Below are 14,136 nucleotides of genomic sequence, written 5' to 3' on the forward strand. Positions count from 1 at the left end.
CTGATTTCTCAAAATAAAACCATGTAAAATAAATAAAACCTTGTTGTGTGTCGGTGCGTATGCTTTATTGAAACAAGCTAAGTATGAGGTGCGATATTAGATGCTACGTTAATGTTCGATTGCTCGCTTAGCAACCACCAGCGTACCGTGTGCAGTAAATAGTTTGTGCATTGTTTACATCTCCATTTTAGACATCAACAAAATCGATGTAAAAGAGAACATTCATTGAAACGCGATATAACTTGAAACGAAGTATAGTAATGTAGATTCAAGTTCATTTGAACAATTTAACATTTTCAATACGACGTTCAGATATTTATAAAAAAAATCCATTATGTAGTTGAAGAAAAAAATGTCAGAAAATAATTTATATGTTAAAGAAATAAACGATTTAAGAGTTTTCAAAAGTTTCATAAACGCGCGTAAGTTTTTTAAATCTACTCCTGTTTTCAGGTTGTTGTGTAAGTATGTCGTGCGTATAAAGGTAAGCCACTGTGCTCTTCTGCCTTCATTCCCTGTGCTTTGATTGCATTTCAATCTTTCCCTTGGCTTTATATAATATAACGCTTAATGTATCGATATGAATGAAGCAAGTAATGCAAAACGTGATAAAAAGAACAAATAAATCTTCCAAAAGCGCTGCACAGCTGCAGCAAGCTCGATGATAGTTCGGAATGTCAACATGGGAATCAAACAAGCGCAACCGCCTAGGACGAGATGCGGCCCACGTTCGCGATCGCGTTGGGCGATTGCGCATCGGCCCCGTCCTTGCCCAGCAGCGCCGCGTAGAGGGTGTGCATCTTGCGCTGCCAGCGGCTCACCAGCGGGTAGATGCTCTCGTCGTACGACACGTTGCGCAGTGCGCAGAGCGCCCACAGGTTCTGCGGATCCGTCTGCTTGCCGCCGATCGCGTCCGGATCGTGGTCCGGGCGGGCGCGCGTCACCGCCGCCTGCCGTTCGAGATATCGCTCGAAGATCGCCAGTGCCTGCGTGTCGCTCAGGTTTTGGTAGCTGCCCAGGAACGCCCAGTACTCCTTCCACTGGACGCCCTTGGTACGGGCGAGCGAGCGGCCGATGCGCTCCAGCGCGCAGTCGACGTGCGCCCGGCGAAATGCCCGCTCGCCGACCCCGGCCGCCTGGTGCCGGTGCGCCCGATCGTACAGCCGGCCGGTCAGCTCGCACCGGTACTGGTAGCTGCTGGTCGGTGCGCCGGGCCCCGCGTCCGCATGCACGACCACGCGGGGCGGCGTCTTCCACTCCCGCCGGAAGGCTTGCGCCTCGCTCAGCGTCATCGGCCCGGCGAACGCGGTGATGATGCGCAGAAACCGCAGCTTCCGGATCGTGCCCACGTTGCCCAGGTCGGGCAGGTGGCGGCGCGCGAACGGCTCGCCAATGTACGGCAGCTCGACGTTGGACTCGGTGCGTATCAGCGGCACGAAGTACGAGTCGCGCAGCAGCTTGTCGATGGCCCGCCGGCACTCGTGCGTGCCGCGCTCCGGGGCGGCACTCTCGCACACCAGGTCCTGCGGGAACTGCCCGCCGCTGTTGCGCTTCATCTCGCACTGCGGGTACGCCACCAGGATGCGCACCATCGGCTTCCAGCCGTACTTGGCCGCGAGGTGGAGCGGCGTCTCGGCCGCGTCCATCTCCACCCCGTTCAGATAGTCGTCGAGCAGCTGGACGGTGAGCACGGCCGCGTCCGCGACGGTGCCCCGTCTGCCCGCGTACACCTTGGCGACGGCGCCGGACGCGATCATCGCGAGGATGAACTCGCCGACCTGGCTCGCACCGAACCGGGCGGCAATGTGCAGCGCGGTCAGCCGCTCGGCAGCGAACCGGCGCGGATGGGCCGTGCTGTCGATCAGCAGTCCGGGCACCTGGCGGACCAGGCTGCTCACCTGTCCCAAGTCGCCCATCCCAACCGCCTTGATGAACCGTTGCTGCAGCGCCGGCGACGGCGTATCGTGCGTGATGACCGGCTGGGTCGCGTTGCCCGGCGGCCCGCGGCGCGCTGCGTGGGAAGGTGGGAAGAGAAAACAAAATCGGTTAGTCAATTTCTGGCAGCAAAAAACATAAACCAACAAGCGTTACTACATTTCCCGTCCTTTGGAAATCGCGCCGGATGGTTCCAATTCTCGAAACAGGTGAACAGAGGCATCTCCAAGCAATGGGTTACTTCACACATACTCGAATCTCTTGTACACTTTTCACTACTGTTCGAAACTACATATGGGTTTGCGAAAATGGCTGTAAAGACCTGTTCCTTTAGAATCTGACTATAGTACAAGCCATTCTCAATACAGACAAATGGTTTTAGGGTCAAACGATTGACATTTCTTTGAAAAATATAAAAAGCAATATAGTTTTGCCGTAATGATGAATGCAACTACAACCGATACATCGTCTTATCTAGCTTTTTGTCCAGTAGCATGCATTTGGTAAAAGACTTTTAGTAGTTTTCTAGGTTGTTTTTCTTTTTTTTGCCAAATCTTTTACTTCAGGCTAAAATTGAGGACAGTTATAATGTTGTGTATAACTTTTACCATTTTCTTTACTACGATCTAGATCCTTGCTATTAAACTACCTTTTTTCAACACTGTCATTCTAACGTTGATAACTATTGAACACAAGCACGTACATTTCAAAGCTATTGGAAGATGTATAGTGTGCTCCAATACCTTCAAATAACTATGAAAAATCCCATTTTTTATCAACTAATTATATTTTTCCATCATTGGGGGCCTTTCCGTTTTAAGTTCGTAGGCTGAAATTTCAGCCTGTCAGCTGTTTGCATTGCATAGCAGTTTTCGAGCAGCTTTCTAAGTGGGTACAATATACAGGTGGGCTTATCCAAAGGTGTATGAATTAAGAAGGCTGATTTTTATCGCTTCTGCTTCTGAATGAAGATTTTAAGAGTGTTTTGTGTATTCCTCAAGCCTCAAGAAAGCTGGTTGGAGCAAAAGTTTTCACTCGTTCTGTCAAAAAGTGATGTTCAAAATTGGTTTTAAAAAAATGCTATGAGACTACCTGGACTACATTCACTTTGATTCTAGATTCCACCACGTGATCTCTTAAATGCACCTTGGGGTAAATGTAAACAACACCGTGTTTTCGAGCAGGTACTCGAATGTAATTCTAGCTTTGAGGCTAGAATAATCTAGACTGAAAATTGCAGACTAGTTTTGTTTGAGGTTTTGTATGGAGTGTGTACATGATTTCAGCCTCCAACTGTCAAACTCCATACAAAAAACTGACTAGAATCGTGAAGGGCCTCATTCACCGAAATTCAACCTATTTTATCTTTTAGAGTTAAACTTAGTATCTGCTTAAATCCTTGTTTATCTATATGTGGGTGGATTTTATTTTCAATTATTCCTATTATGTAACTGCTGCATAGCTTGATTAATTGTTATCCCTTATTGTTGTTCATTCTAAAATCTAGTTTTATCAATCGATCTAAGGGCAGTAATTTAATTTTGAGCTCTTGCGCTATTTCACTGAATAGTTCCCAGTTTCTTTTTCTCTCTCGACATTCTTTTATTTTGTGTTGAGCTTTTTTAAATTTTAACTTGAGTTGTGCTTCCTGTTGGTTTTTGTACTATTACAGTTGATAGGTAAGCATGGATAGGATGATGGAATGTCTGAGATATCGGGTGTACTGTGATTAATCGTGATACAGGGTTTCCCACGATTCATTGGTGCGTTCCCACGAATTTGTTATCGTATTTTATAGATTTTTGGTTCGTTAACATAATTTATTGGTATTTTCCGATTGCATATCAATACAATTGGACCAAAAAATTCTGGGAAACGACCAAAAAATCGTGGGAACGCACCAAAAAAATATTGGAATCCACCAAAAATCGATGGGAACCAACCAATAAATCGTGGGAATTCCCTATAAATTCCTTAGTATGTTTAATGTATTCTATTTCTTTTAAATGCCTTTGATAAGTAGTTATTTGTTATTTTGTCTCCGGTGTTATAATATTCAGCCCTCCTTTTGGCTAGGAGTTTTAGGAGACATAGCTACCTGACGGAGAGAGCTTTTTGGCTAGGAGTTTTAGGAGACATAGCTACCTGACGGAGAGAAATTCTAAGGCTTTCTTCAGACCAAATGGAAGAGCCTAATTTGGAAGCAATTTTCCCTAAGTATGTGTTGCTTATTGATAATACTGATCAAATAAACTATAAGTTAGAAGTCAAGTATGTGTTTGCTATTATTATTTTTTGATGAAGGTTTAACTCTCGTGCTATGTAATGTCAAAATATTTGGGCAAATTTTTGCGTAGTTGCTTCGCAGGTAAATTTTATGGTAAGTCGTAAAGAATTGGTGAAAATTATTAATAGTATTTTATGTTTGTTACTGTTTTGAAACCAATATACGATAATCTTATTCCTAGCTGAGATAAAACCAATGTCAATCGACCTCGATTTACTAACGTTAAGTGTGTTAGCTCCAGAATCTAATGCGAATTCTCTGAATTTTTCGTTCATGTCTTCTATTTTTCAGAACTTTTTGTTATTATATGGAAATATCATCAGCGTACGCGTTCACTAAGTCTTCATGTTCGTTACATACTTCTTCTAGCTTAACCAGTTACAGGTTTAAATAGATCGTGAATAGAACCATTGCTAGGGGATCACCTTGCCTAACTGAACGTTTTATATGTTATGAATATTTTATAGTCACAGTTGAGAAGAGTTAATGGACGAAATGCGTTTAAACTTCCAACAATCTGCGATTCTTGATTGTATTTTGGTACGAAGACAATTATACAACATCAACAAATTCAGGTGGAATCTGAAAATTGAGAACCTCACTCAGAATTAAGTTTAGCTCTTTATGTATAATATAAAAAAGGGGGTTAATAGAACTCATACGATATACCGTCTAAACTAGGACTTGTATTCTTATTTGCTGTTGTAATTGCATGAAATATATCGACAAATTTTAATTCACCTTGTTTATAAGTGGAGGGGTATTTACGCTTGTTTCACTGCTTTCCAATTGGTTTTTAAAATGATTGATAATGAACCGTTTTTAATTCTATTCCATTTTCTATAATTGCACCATCATTATGAGTTTTTCCTATGAATGTTCTTTTTTTCCTCCGAGCAACAACTGTTGCGAGATTGTATAGTGTGCTCCAATAAAACTAGATTACGCGAATCTATCTATCTGAACAGGTCTTTATACTTTACGCCTTTCTCCACTAATTAGACCTTATACCACTCCCTTTTAAACAGCTTGATGAGTGGCAGCAGTTCAACATCATATATACTGATACTCAAAGTTGCTTTCGACCATGTGCCGTTCTCAACATCTTTTCACTTAACTCTATCAGCTTGCAATAATGGGAAACTCGCTTCTGTCTTGGGTACATTCATATGTCCCCCTGGCGTTCCACCAACCCTAAGGGTCCTTGACCCTTGTTGTGCATTCCTTTTTGTCAGCAAAGTCTCCATTACTTTACCGTGTGATTCTTTCATTTAATTTTTGCAGACGACCTAAACCTGTTTTTTTCCTGTTTCCTATTCACATTTGTTCCGCACACATTTCTTCAATGGTTGATCGGTCGGTTCTCATGCTGGTGCACTGTACATTGCTTATCTTTATGTTTTCCCACGGACAGTGTTCCATCTTGCAGTCGATCGCGTCATCCTGCTTATTACTCTTGTAATTTAGGCGAAAACGGAGCAAAATGGGCACCCTCTGTATAATGTGTCATCCATCAAGTACGTAACGTAAATTTAACCATAGTGGCACGCATTTGATGATGGTGTTCGCTGGAAACGAGGGCAATACGAATCAGATTCCTTTTATTCTCTATCCATTTCGAACTAACTAAGGATGGACTTACAGCAGTTAGCCCTAACGCATTTTTTCGTACGAAGAATACATTTCAAAGCCTAAAATTAGTTTTTTTTTATTTGGAGTGTATTATCAATTGCATGGAAATGTTAAATCTAATTATTAAATAAAAGTCATAGAGAATACGAGCTATAATTTAGCAAGCTTAATAATGCAGTTTTTAACACTTTTAGCACGTTGAAAGCAATATCAACGTAATTTCACTGGGATGCATGGACGTTTTATGTGTAATATTTTGTAATATATGGTATTTCTATTTAATTTACCATGAAAAGAGCTGGACAATTGAATGTGTTCCATTTTTAATTATCAATATAACACAATGTATATAAATGCTTCACGTGGTGCAAAAAGGGGCACCTTCTTTTGGCATGGCGGGGCTATAATGTTGCGTTTGTTCACACGGTAAAGCTAACAGACATTGGTTGAAAAGCTCAAATTTTATCGATTGAACCGTATTTTACAGTCGTTGCCGCCAAATTTTGACTCTAAGTTACCTATTTTTGTCTCGAAGGCAGCAATTTTTGACAGAGCGTATGCATTTTTGCCTCGAAGGCATCAATTTTTGACTGTGAGTCAATCGGTTTATTTACAAAATTTTACGTAATTTCTGAAACTGTGTGTTCTGAAATGATTTAAATTAAGTTAAGTAGTGAATACATTTATTGATAGAATTTAAAATAAAACAATTGTTTTACCAATTTTGGAAGTTTTAATGGAGTGAACAAAATTGACATCTATTTTCATCTGTAAACAAAAGATTTAGAATTTCTAAAATTTCATCATTTTTTCTCAAAAAACAATCAATTTACAAATTTTTTGTATTTGTTATGAAATGTAAGATAACAATTGTTAACAATCTGCTTAAATACCTTGTAAAATTGTAATGATTCTTACAGGAGCCAAACATTCATGACATACAGACAAAAATAGGTGCGTTAGAGTCAAAAATTGATGCGCAATGTCGAAAATTGCTGCCTTAGAGCCAAAATTAGGTGGTATCGACTGTAATTTAAAAAAATATAATTTTGGAATAACTTGCAGTGACTCTCTGAACAGGTAGTCAAAGGATAAAAAAGAAGACAAAGCATTTCACGTTACCAAACGCGTTGACCTGAAGCGCTGTTCTTATGGCCCATATTGCCCCAGTTGCCCATGTTTGACGTTTCACGTGTTGTTTACATGTGCCCATTTTGCCTCGTTGCTATATCCATTTTCGCTCGCGTGTCAAATCAGCTTCACGTGAAACATAAACGTTTCTATTGGAGTTTCTATTGGAGAAAATCTTATTGGAATTTTTTGTGACTTTTTAATAATTGTAGTCTGCAGATAAACTATAAAGCTACAGGATAACGTTAGAACAATTGTGTTTCGTGAAAAATTCAAATGAATAATCATTAGTCTGCTTAAGCTGCCCGTTTTGCTCCACTATTTCCTACATAATAACAAAAATAACAGCAAAGCAGCACCCTTGATTTACGCATCCTGTACGACTGGTAGGCCTTGTTAGGCCAATACTAGAATTCCCATGCGTATTGTGGTTAGCTTTTTCCTCCTCTACAATGCTACGTAAATTGAACGAGTGCAAAAAGCGTTCACACGTTTAACATTGAAAAAACAAAAACTTTGACCTCAATCTTCCACCTTATCTTATCCACTGTCAGGTTCTTGGACTTGACACTTTTGAATGACGGCGCATACACGCACAGCCTCCATCCTTCTAAGTGAAATTGGCATCTCTTCCCCTCCATCTTCCATCCATCTCTATGCACCTGCTCGCTCGCTCCATTTGCGTCCGCCAACTAGTGTCGAGAGACGTCTGTATGCGTATGCGCAATGGTTATGCCGATCTGTTTGACTTCTATTCCTTTTTGTGCACCTTTCGTAATCGTCTACGCTCCGGTTTATCCTCGCTGTTACTGTAACTAATCTCCTCTTTATGCCTCGTTCGTTCGTTCAACGAGTACTGTCTAGAGTTTTGTTTTGTTCTTATTGAAGTTAGTTAAACTGTTTTGTTAAAACTAATTACGGGACGATATGCATGGGAAATGAAATGTATTTCTGTGAGCAATTGCACTGAACATTTTGAAATGAAATATTAATGACGTTAAACATTTAATATTTAGATATTTCAATAGTTTTACCGATTTGGTAATACAATCAACTGTTAGGGACTTTAATGTTTTATACTACAGGGTTGGTGCATGATTTTTGTACGCATGGATTGCATTGGAAAGGCAGCAACAAAGAGCTATAAATCTATCAAGAGGTTTATAGCTATGTACACATATATTTTATAACTATAAATCAAGAGGTTGTTAAAACACTGGGAGCAGTGAAAAACTTGAAAACATGACACCATCCTACCAGAACCACTAATCATTAAATTAAAAATAAATACAAAAAGCGTGGAACGCAAAGGAAGCAAACAGTTGAAGCGCAAACAATCGTCTCGATAGAATTCAAACCGAAAACAGCGAAGAGAGTGAAGCAGGAAGCAACCGGACGAAATGCGTACAGATCGAAATTTGATCCACAGTAGCATACTCTAAATAGCTAACTCGTTGCAGTCATGAGTCGAGCAACAAGACTAAATAAACAACGCAAACGAATTTGGAAGAGCGATTAGGATAAAGTGATTACATCCTGCACAGGGTCAGCTCAGGCATTGCCCTCCCATTTCCAATGCTTGAAAGGGGTTTTCGGTTCCATCCCGGCAATCGCTCTCGACCGTGTCCTGCCACGGAAATCGCTTCCAAATGTCGGCGACCAACACCACTTACCCTCGTACCCGTCCGTCGGATTGGCCAGAAACTTGTCCAGCGATGGTTTGTCCTGGAACGGTACGAGCTGCCCCTCCTGGGATTCGTGCAGGGCGGCCAGCGCTTCCTCCTTCTGGTCGAACGAGCTTGGCTCTCCTGTGGTATGGACGTAACAAAACAAAAAAAAAAGGAATGAAAACACCGTGTGACAGATCATCATCTTGACACGGGCACTAACCTTCAGCATGCACAAGCGCATAAAATGGCATGATGTTGGTCGGGCTAACACTTGTTTGCAAAGCACGAAAACAAAACAAAAAACTAAAAACACACAGCGACAGAGATTGCAAGCACAAACTGCACAACGGGCGCACGATAGGGGTGAATGAAACAATCTGTTCAAAATAATGGGTGAATGTTATGAGGATGGATCTGCAGGAACGGTATCCCTCCCTAAGTGGAGCGATTCCAGTTCCAGCTGTCGTTCGGAAGTTTAGTTCTGTACAAGGATATTTTCAGAAACAGTTCCTATAATTGACGTTCCAACAATTGGTCCAAAGTTCTGGCGAAGAACTACAATTAAAATCGTTCCTCTATTTGCACTCATAAAAGAGCATTTAGTTTTGTAACAACAATAAAAAATTAGCCAGCTTTCACAAACACATTTAGCTTTGAAGTCACATACGAATTTTGATGTAATCCACTGATCTTTGACTCCACTAGGCACGGTTCCAAAACTCCAACTATCACTCAGCTAGCTAGCTATGCTATGTAATCACAGTCTCTGGACGAAAAGCGATCAAAACAGGTCGCTCTATCAGCCGGACTACTGAACAGATCGCCAGATCAGACCCGAAGCACATTACATTATCGACCGCTGTCCCCAACAAATAAAACAAACCCAACTGTAACGCTTCCACACCTTCGCAAGAGTGAGCAAACGCAATCCCGGTTGTTCGTTTTTCCAACCCAAACGCACTCTCACTCAAACACACTCAAAGTCGCTGTGGAACACTTGTACACGACGCGGCACACTGTATTGGCTTCCACAGAATAGTTCGGCTACTGGCACGGGCAAAGGCTAGAACCATACTGAACCTCGGCACCTGGGGCACTTTTCTCGTTTGGCAAGGGGGGGGTGGATCTTTCAACACTTTTGCCCCCCCCCCCCCCCTCGCAGTGATACCCTGCGGCACGTCCGCGATCGGCCGACCACTGCGCAAGTGCGGCACGACGGAACGAACACGAACGAGGGGAGCAAACCGATACACCACATCCTGCCACGCACGCCAACTGTGATCCGGCCCTGGCTGCTGGGTGATGCCTGTTGCGAACGATACCGAGCCACTGATCACGCCCGGGTAGGGCAGCCGAGACGTGCCTGATTCGCTCTTGACTTGATCCGGCCAGGATGTAGATCGAATTGCACGCCACGACGGCACGTACTGCCAAACGATCGACGAACAAAGCCGGCACACAACGGACGGCAATAGTGCTTGCCCGGGAGGGGGGGGGGGGGCGAGCATTTTTATGCGATGCTTATGGTGTCAGAAGGCGGTCTCGGTAGGGTGGGACGCTCAGCAGCAACCAACGGTTGCCACCCTTTCTAAGCCACGATAAAACACAAACACACACTCTGTTGTTTTGCCTGCCTGCTTCGCACGCATCGCGGCACCACGCTAACCGTCCTTCTCCTCTGCCGGACCGTGCCTACCGTGCCAAGGACAAAATGTTTTCCGCCGGACCCATGCCGATTGAACTTACCGCGCGCATTCGCTTCACCTTTGCCAGTGTCTGGAAGTAAAGCACAGCCGTTAAAAAGGAAAACCGATAACCGATTAACCAGCGTCATCGAAAATCATTCAACGAGAGCGAACCGAGCGATAGGTCGCGCTGCATTCCTGCCCTCGTCGCTGGCTGTAGTTTGCTGCTGGTTTTTTTTATTTTATTTTGTTTCGAGATAACGTTTGCCGTAGCGATCGTGCGCTCGATGCTTGGCTGCATCCGGGGTGGATGGGGAGAAGAAGCAAATCGATGACGGTGCGTTTCGTTCGCCGTGCAATGGGGCACGTTTGCAACGGCCCCGTAGCGGAAATACTACGCAAAGCTTGGTGACGCGCTGGCCGGCTAGCGAAATGTGATCATGTGTGTTCTGAGCTACAAATAGCGCAGGAAAGAAAGAGCGGAAGAAAGAACGATAAGTGGCTTGATCCCTTTGGCCGTTGGAGGTTGCGATGTGTTCTAGCAAACGTTTGCATTAATCACCCCCCCCCCCCCCCCCGATTCAAGGGGAAGCTTGTCAAGCCAACTTGGTTAGATAAACAAAACAACAAAAAAGTTGCCCTCCAAAAAGCAGCCCCAGCAAGAGTGTCCACCATCACGGGTGCCCTTGTGGGTAAGAGACTAGACCTAGATTAGAAGAAAAGAAAAATATGATTTAATAAAAATACGAAAAATCGTACCCAAAACCATTACGCGCTATTTTATTTTCTATTTTTTCGGTAGTTCGGGCGGAGTTTCTGAAGAAGAAGCACGTTTATAGCGACTAGAATTACGCAACGCAAGCAGGACGGTTCCTTCGCGCCTCGTGCTTTATCTTTAGAAAACTAGAGGGGCTGGAAACCAAGGCACCATGGCTGACACAAGCATTTCTCGACTGTGGAGCATTCTCCGATGTACGCCATACACGATGTATGCGATTTCGCTATTTTCCAAAATTTGACAGTTTTTCGTGCAAATTGTACTGAACTGACACATCGATTTTCAAATGCAAAATAAAGTCCTATGTGATCGAATTAGGAAAAAAAAAACTTCTTTAAAATGCGCAAACATGCTAATCTTCAGTTGGAATCAGCTCAAATAACGAATTTAATCGCTAACTCCTGCCACTTCAAGCGAAATTATGTTGTGCAGTTATTAGTTTTCGCAGGCGATAAGACTTTCCGCTTTTTTTTGTTTTTTTTTTTTTGTTTACCCTTTGAACGCAGACAGACCGCGCTGATTTTCTGCGAAGTACACAGTAGAAGGTAAGAGAGCGGTGAGAGCGTTAGGTCCGTTAACGCTCTTCTGATCCTCTAAAACAGATGTGTCAAACTCGTTTGTTCGACGGGCCACTTGGTAACCCCAAAAATATTTTCATGGACCGCAATATCTAATAGGAAAATCGACGCTCTAGGTGTTTCATCTCAAGTCTAAGCTAGACTGACGTTTGCATTAAAGAAAAAAAGTCTTTTTAGCTGGCTGTAGAAAAAAAGCTATATTAGATAATAGCTTTGTAAAGAAGAAAAAAAATATTACCTTGCAAGCTACCTCGCACCTTCCGGTTTATTACCTTCATTTTTCCGGAATTTTCATCATGTTGATCGAGCACAGTTGGCGTGTAGGTATGTTTTTAACTTTATTATTATTTTATATATTAATTAATTGTTTTTGCCTACCTAACACATTACTAAAATTATTTTTAGAATTAAAAGACCTGAAACAAAGCTTTAACAAACACCATTGATTTGAGTTAGAGAAGAACGCACTAAATATAAAAATAAACAGCTACACCAAACACGACATAAATCTCAGAAAAGTCCTTCGTTGTTTAATCTTCATGTGAAAATCAACTTCGTGTTTCAGAGGTTAGCTCAGGTCGCTCGAGCAATATAATTTAGTCCTGAAGTTTGGTCTTGAAAGATACCTTGCTCTTAAAATTCTACCTGTAGCTAAGAAGTTAATATGCATTAGAATAGACGAGGTGGCAATAATCCCTGTGGCAACCTTTTAATGGAAAACTACACCTTGCCGTCATTCTACGACATTGTAAAGATTCTAGTCTGAATAATAATCTGCTAGTCGATTATGAGGGACAAGGGATATTCGACATGAATAAGCGATAGAAAACGAGTTTTTGTAAACTTGTTTCGGATGGCCTTTAATTTATCTATTCTATCTTGTTGTAAAGGGATCAAAACTATACTAGCAATTTCAACAATCGGACGAACTAAAGAACAATACAAAATGTTTAGACAAGTTCGTCTTAAGATCGTCTGCATATAAAAGCTTTGAGGCATGAGGCATGAGGTGTATACTAGTTAATTTGGTCAAATTACAGGGCTACGCACCTAAATTTAAAAGATCTCCTACATTGTAGTGAGTAAACTGAAAATAATAGTCTCTAAACTCAAATAAAATTAAGTACTTATGACGACCCCTTAAGGGACCGACACCAAAATCCAACCCATACTGGTCCTGACTCCATTACATCACCTTTTCTGGTTCAAGGTCAACCGATACTGAACCCAAACCGGTTCTGGAAATAATACTGGCCATACAGGTCCTGGAACAGATCATGAACCCTTTACGGCCCTATAACCTATCATGAACGGGTCCTGGAAACTTTAATGAACCCATAACAGCCCTGCTACCTATCATAAAACCTTACTGGTTTTGGAACCAATCTGGAACCTACTCCGGTCATGGAACCTACCATGAACCCATACTGGTCGTGGAACCGATCATGAACCCACACCGGTCATGGAACTGAAAGTAAACTCATAATGAACCTGGAAATCATGATCCCAGGCTGATCCAGAAATAGCTCCCGATTTCATTTATTTTCAGGAACAGTTCCAGGAACTGTTTGGAATCGGATTCGTCATGATATTTGGACCTGGGCCATGTCTGGAACCGATACAATTTCAGTTCCAGTCGACAAGCCATACCCGGTAGTAAATGTGCATCATAGGTATAATGAAGGAATTCAGCGTAGGAATTGGCGTAAGAATTACCGCAGGAATTAGCGTAGGAATTCAGCGTAGGAATTAGCGTAAGAATTAGCGTAGGAATTAGCGTAGGATTCAATCGTAGGAAATAGCGTAGGAAATTTAGTACAATTTGTATAGTGATGCAATCAACTTGAAAGCCTTTATACGGGAATTGGAATCGTAGTAGCTAAGAAAATCAACCAGATTAGTTACTATGGAGTGATACCCATGATACAAATGTTTTCTAATAAGTTTCAAAGTCTACCTTCGATTTTGATCAATTCCTCCTAAGTTTTCACAACAAAATTGTTGAAGTAGAGCTTTTCTATTATATTTGTTCAGACAAATTCGACGACATAGCGTCGGGAGATGTTGGACCAGCTGGCGGTGTCCTATCGAAATTTCTCCTAAATTTACCTAAAATGGTGGCATTGATGTTTGGCGTTATTGTTTACCACTGCGAAGCTAGTGGACACAATTTTTGCTTCCTGTTTGTTCATGTTTTCAAAGTACTATTTTACTTCTTGGACGGTTGCATCGACCTCCTGGCCAAGCTATCGTAGCGATGTAGCGACAGGTCCCTCAGGTTCCATTTTCGGCATCCTTTGGAGCTTCTTGTCGCTCAGGGATGTTGACCATTAAGAACTGGGATGCTCTGATTGTAGTCTAATAATGCCAAGATGATGTAAATATCAGAACAGGCTTATACGACGTCCACAAACTGCCACACGGAGTCCGTTTTAGACAC

The 14,136-nt window shown here is 42.3% G+C and overlaps 1 protein-coding gene across 6 annotated transcripts; it reads right to left on the reverse strand.

Annotated features, from left to right (window-relative positions):
- Window positions 1–357: 357 nt before the first annotated feature.
- Window positions 358–9,752, reverse strand: LOC121598735 (ankyrin repeat and LEM domain-containing protein 2 homolog). Of its 6 annotated transcripts, none has more exons than XM_041926001.1 (4): window positions 9,617–9,752; window positions 8,876–9,032; window positions 8,659–8,793; window positions 358–2,011 (listed from the first exon to the last, which is right to left on the reverse strand). In XM_041926001.1, the coding sequence occupies exons 2-4, from the start codon at window positions 8,904–8,906 to the stop codon at window positions 708–710; spliced, it is 1,470 nt and encodes a 489-aa protein (XP_041781935.1). In that variant the 5' UTR covers window positions 8,907–9,032; window positions 9,617–9,752; the 3' UTR covers window positions 358–707. The 6 variants fall into 6 exon arrangements, with proteins under 6 accessions (XP_041781935.1, XP_041781910.1, XP_041781920.1 ...); XM_041925976.1 differs by having other exon boundaries at window positions 9,560–9,752; XM_041925986.1 differs by having other exon boundaries at window positions 9,544–9,752.
- Between the last annotated feature and the right edge of the window lie 4,384 nt (window positions 9,753–14,136).

This window comes from Anopheles merus, chromosome X (genome assembly GCF_017562075.2).
Source record: "Anopheles merus strain MAF chromosome X, AmerM5.1, whole genome shotgun sequence".
Classification (NCBI taxonomy): Eukaryota; Metazoa; Arthropoda; class Insecta; order Diptera; family Culicidae; genus Anopheles; species Anopheles merus.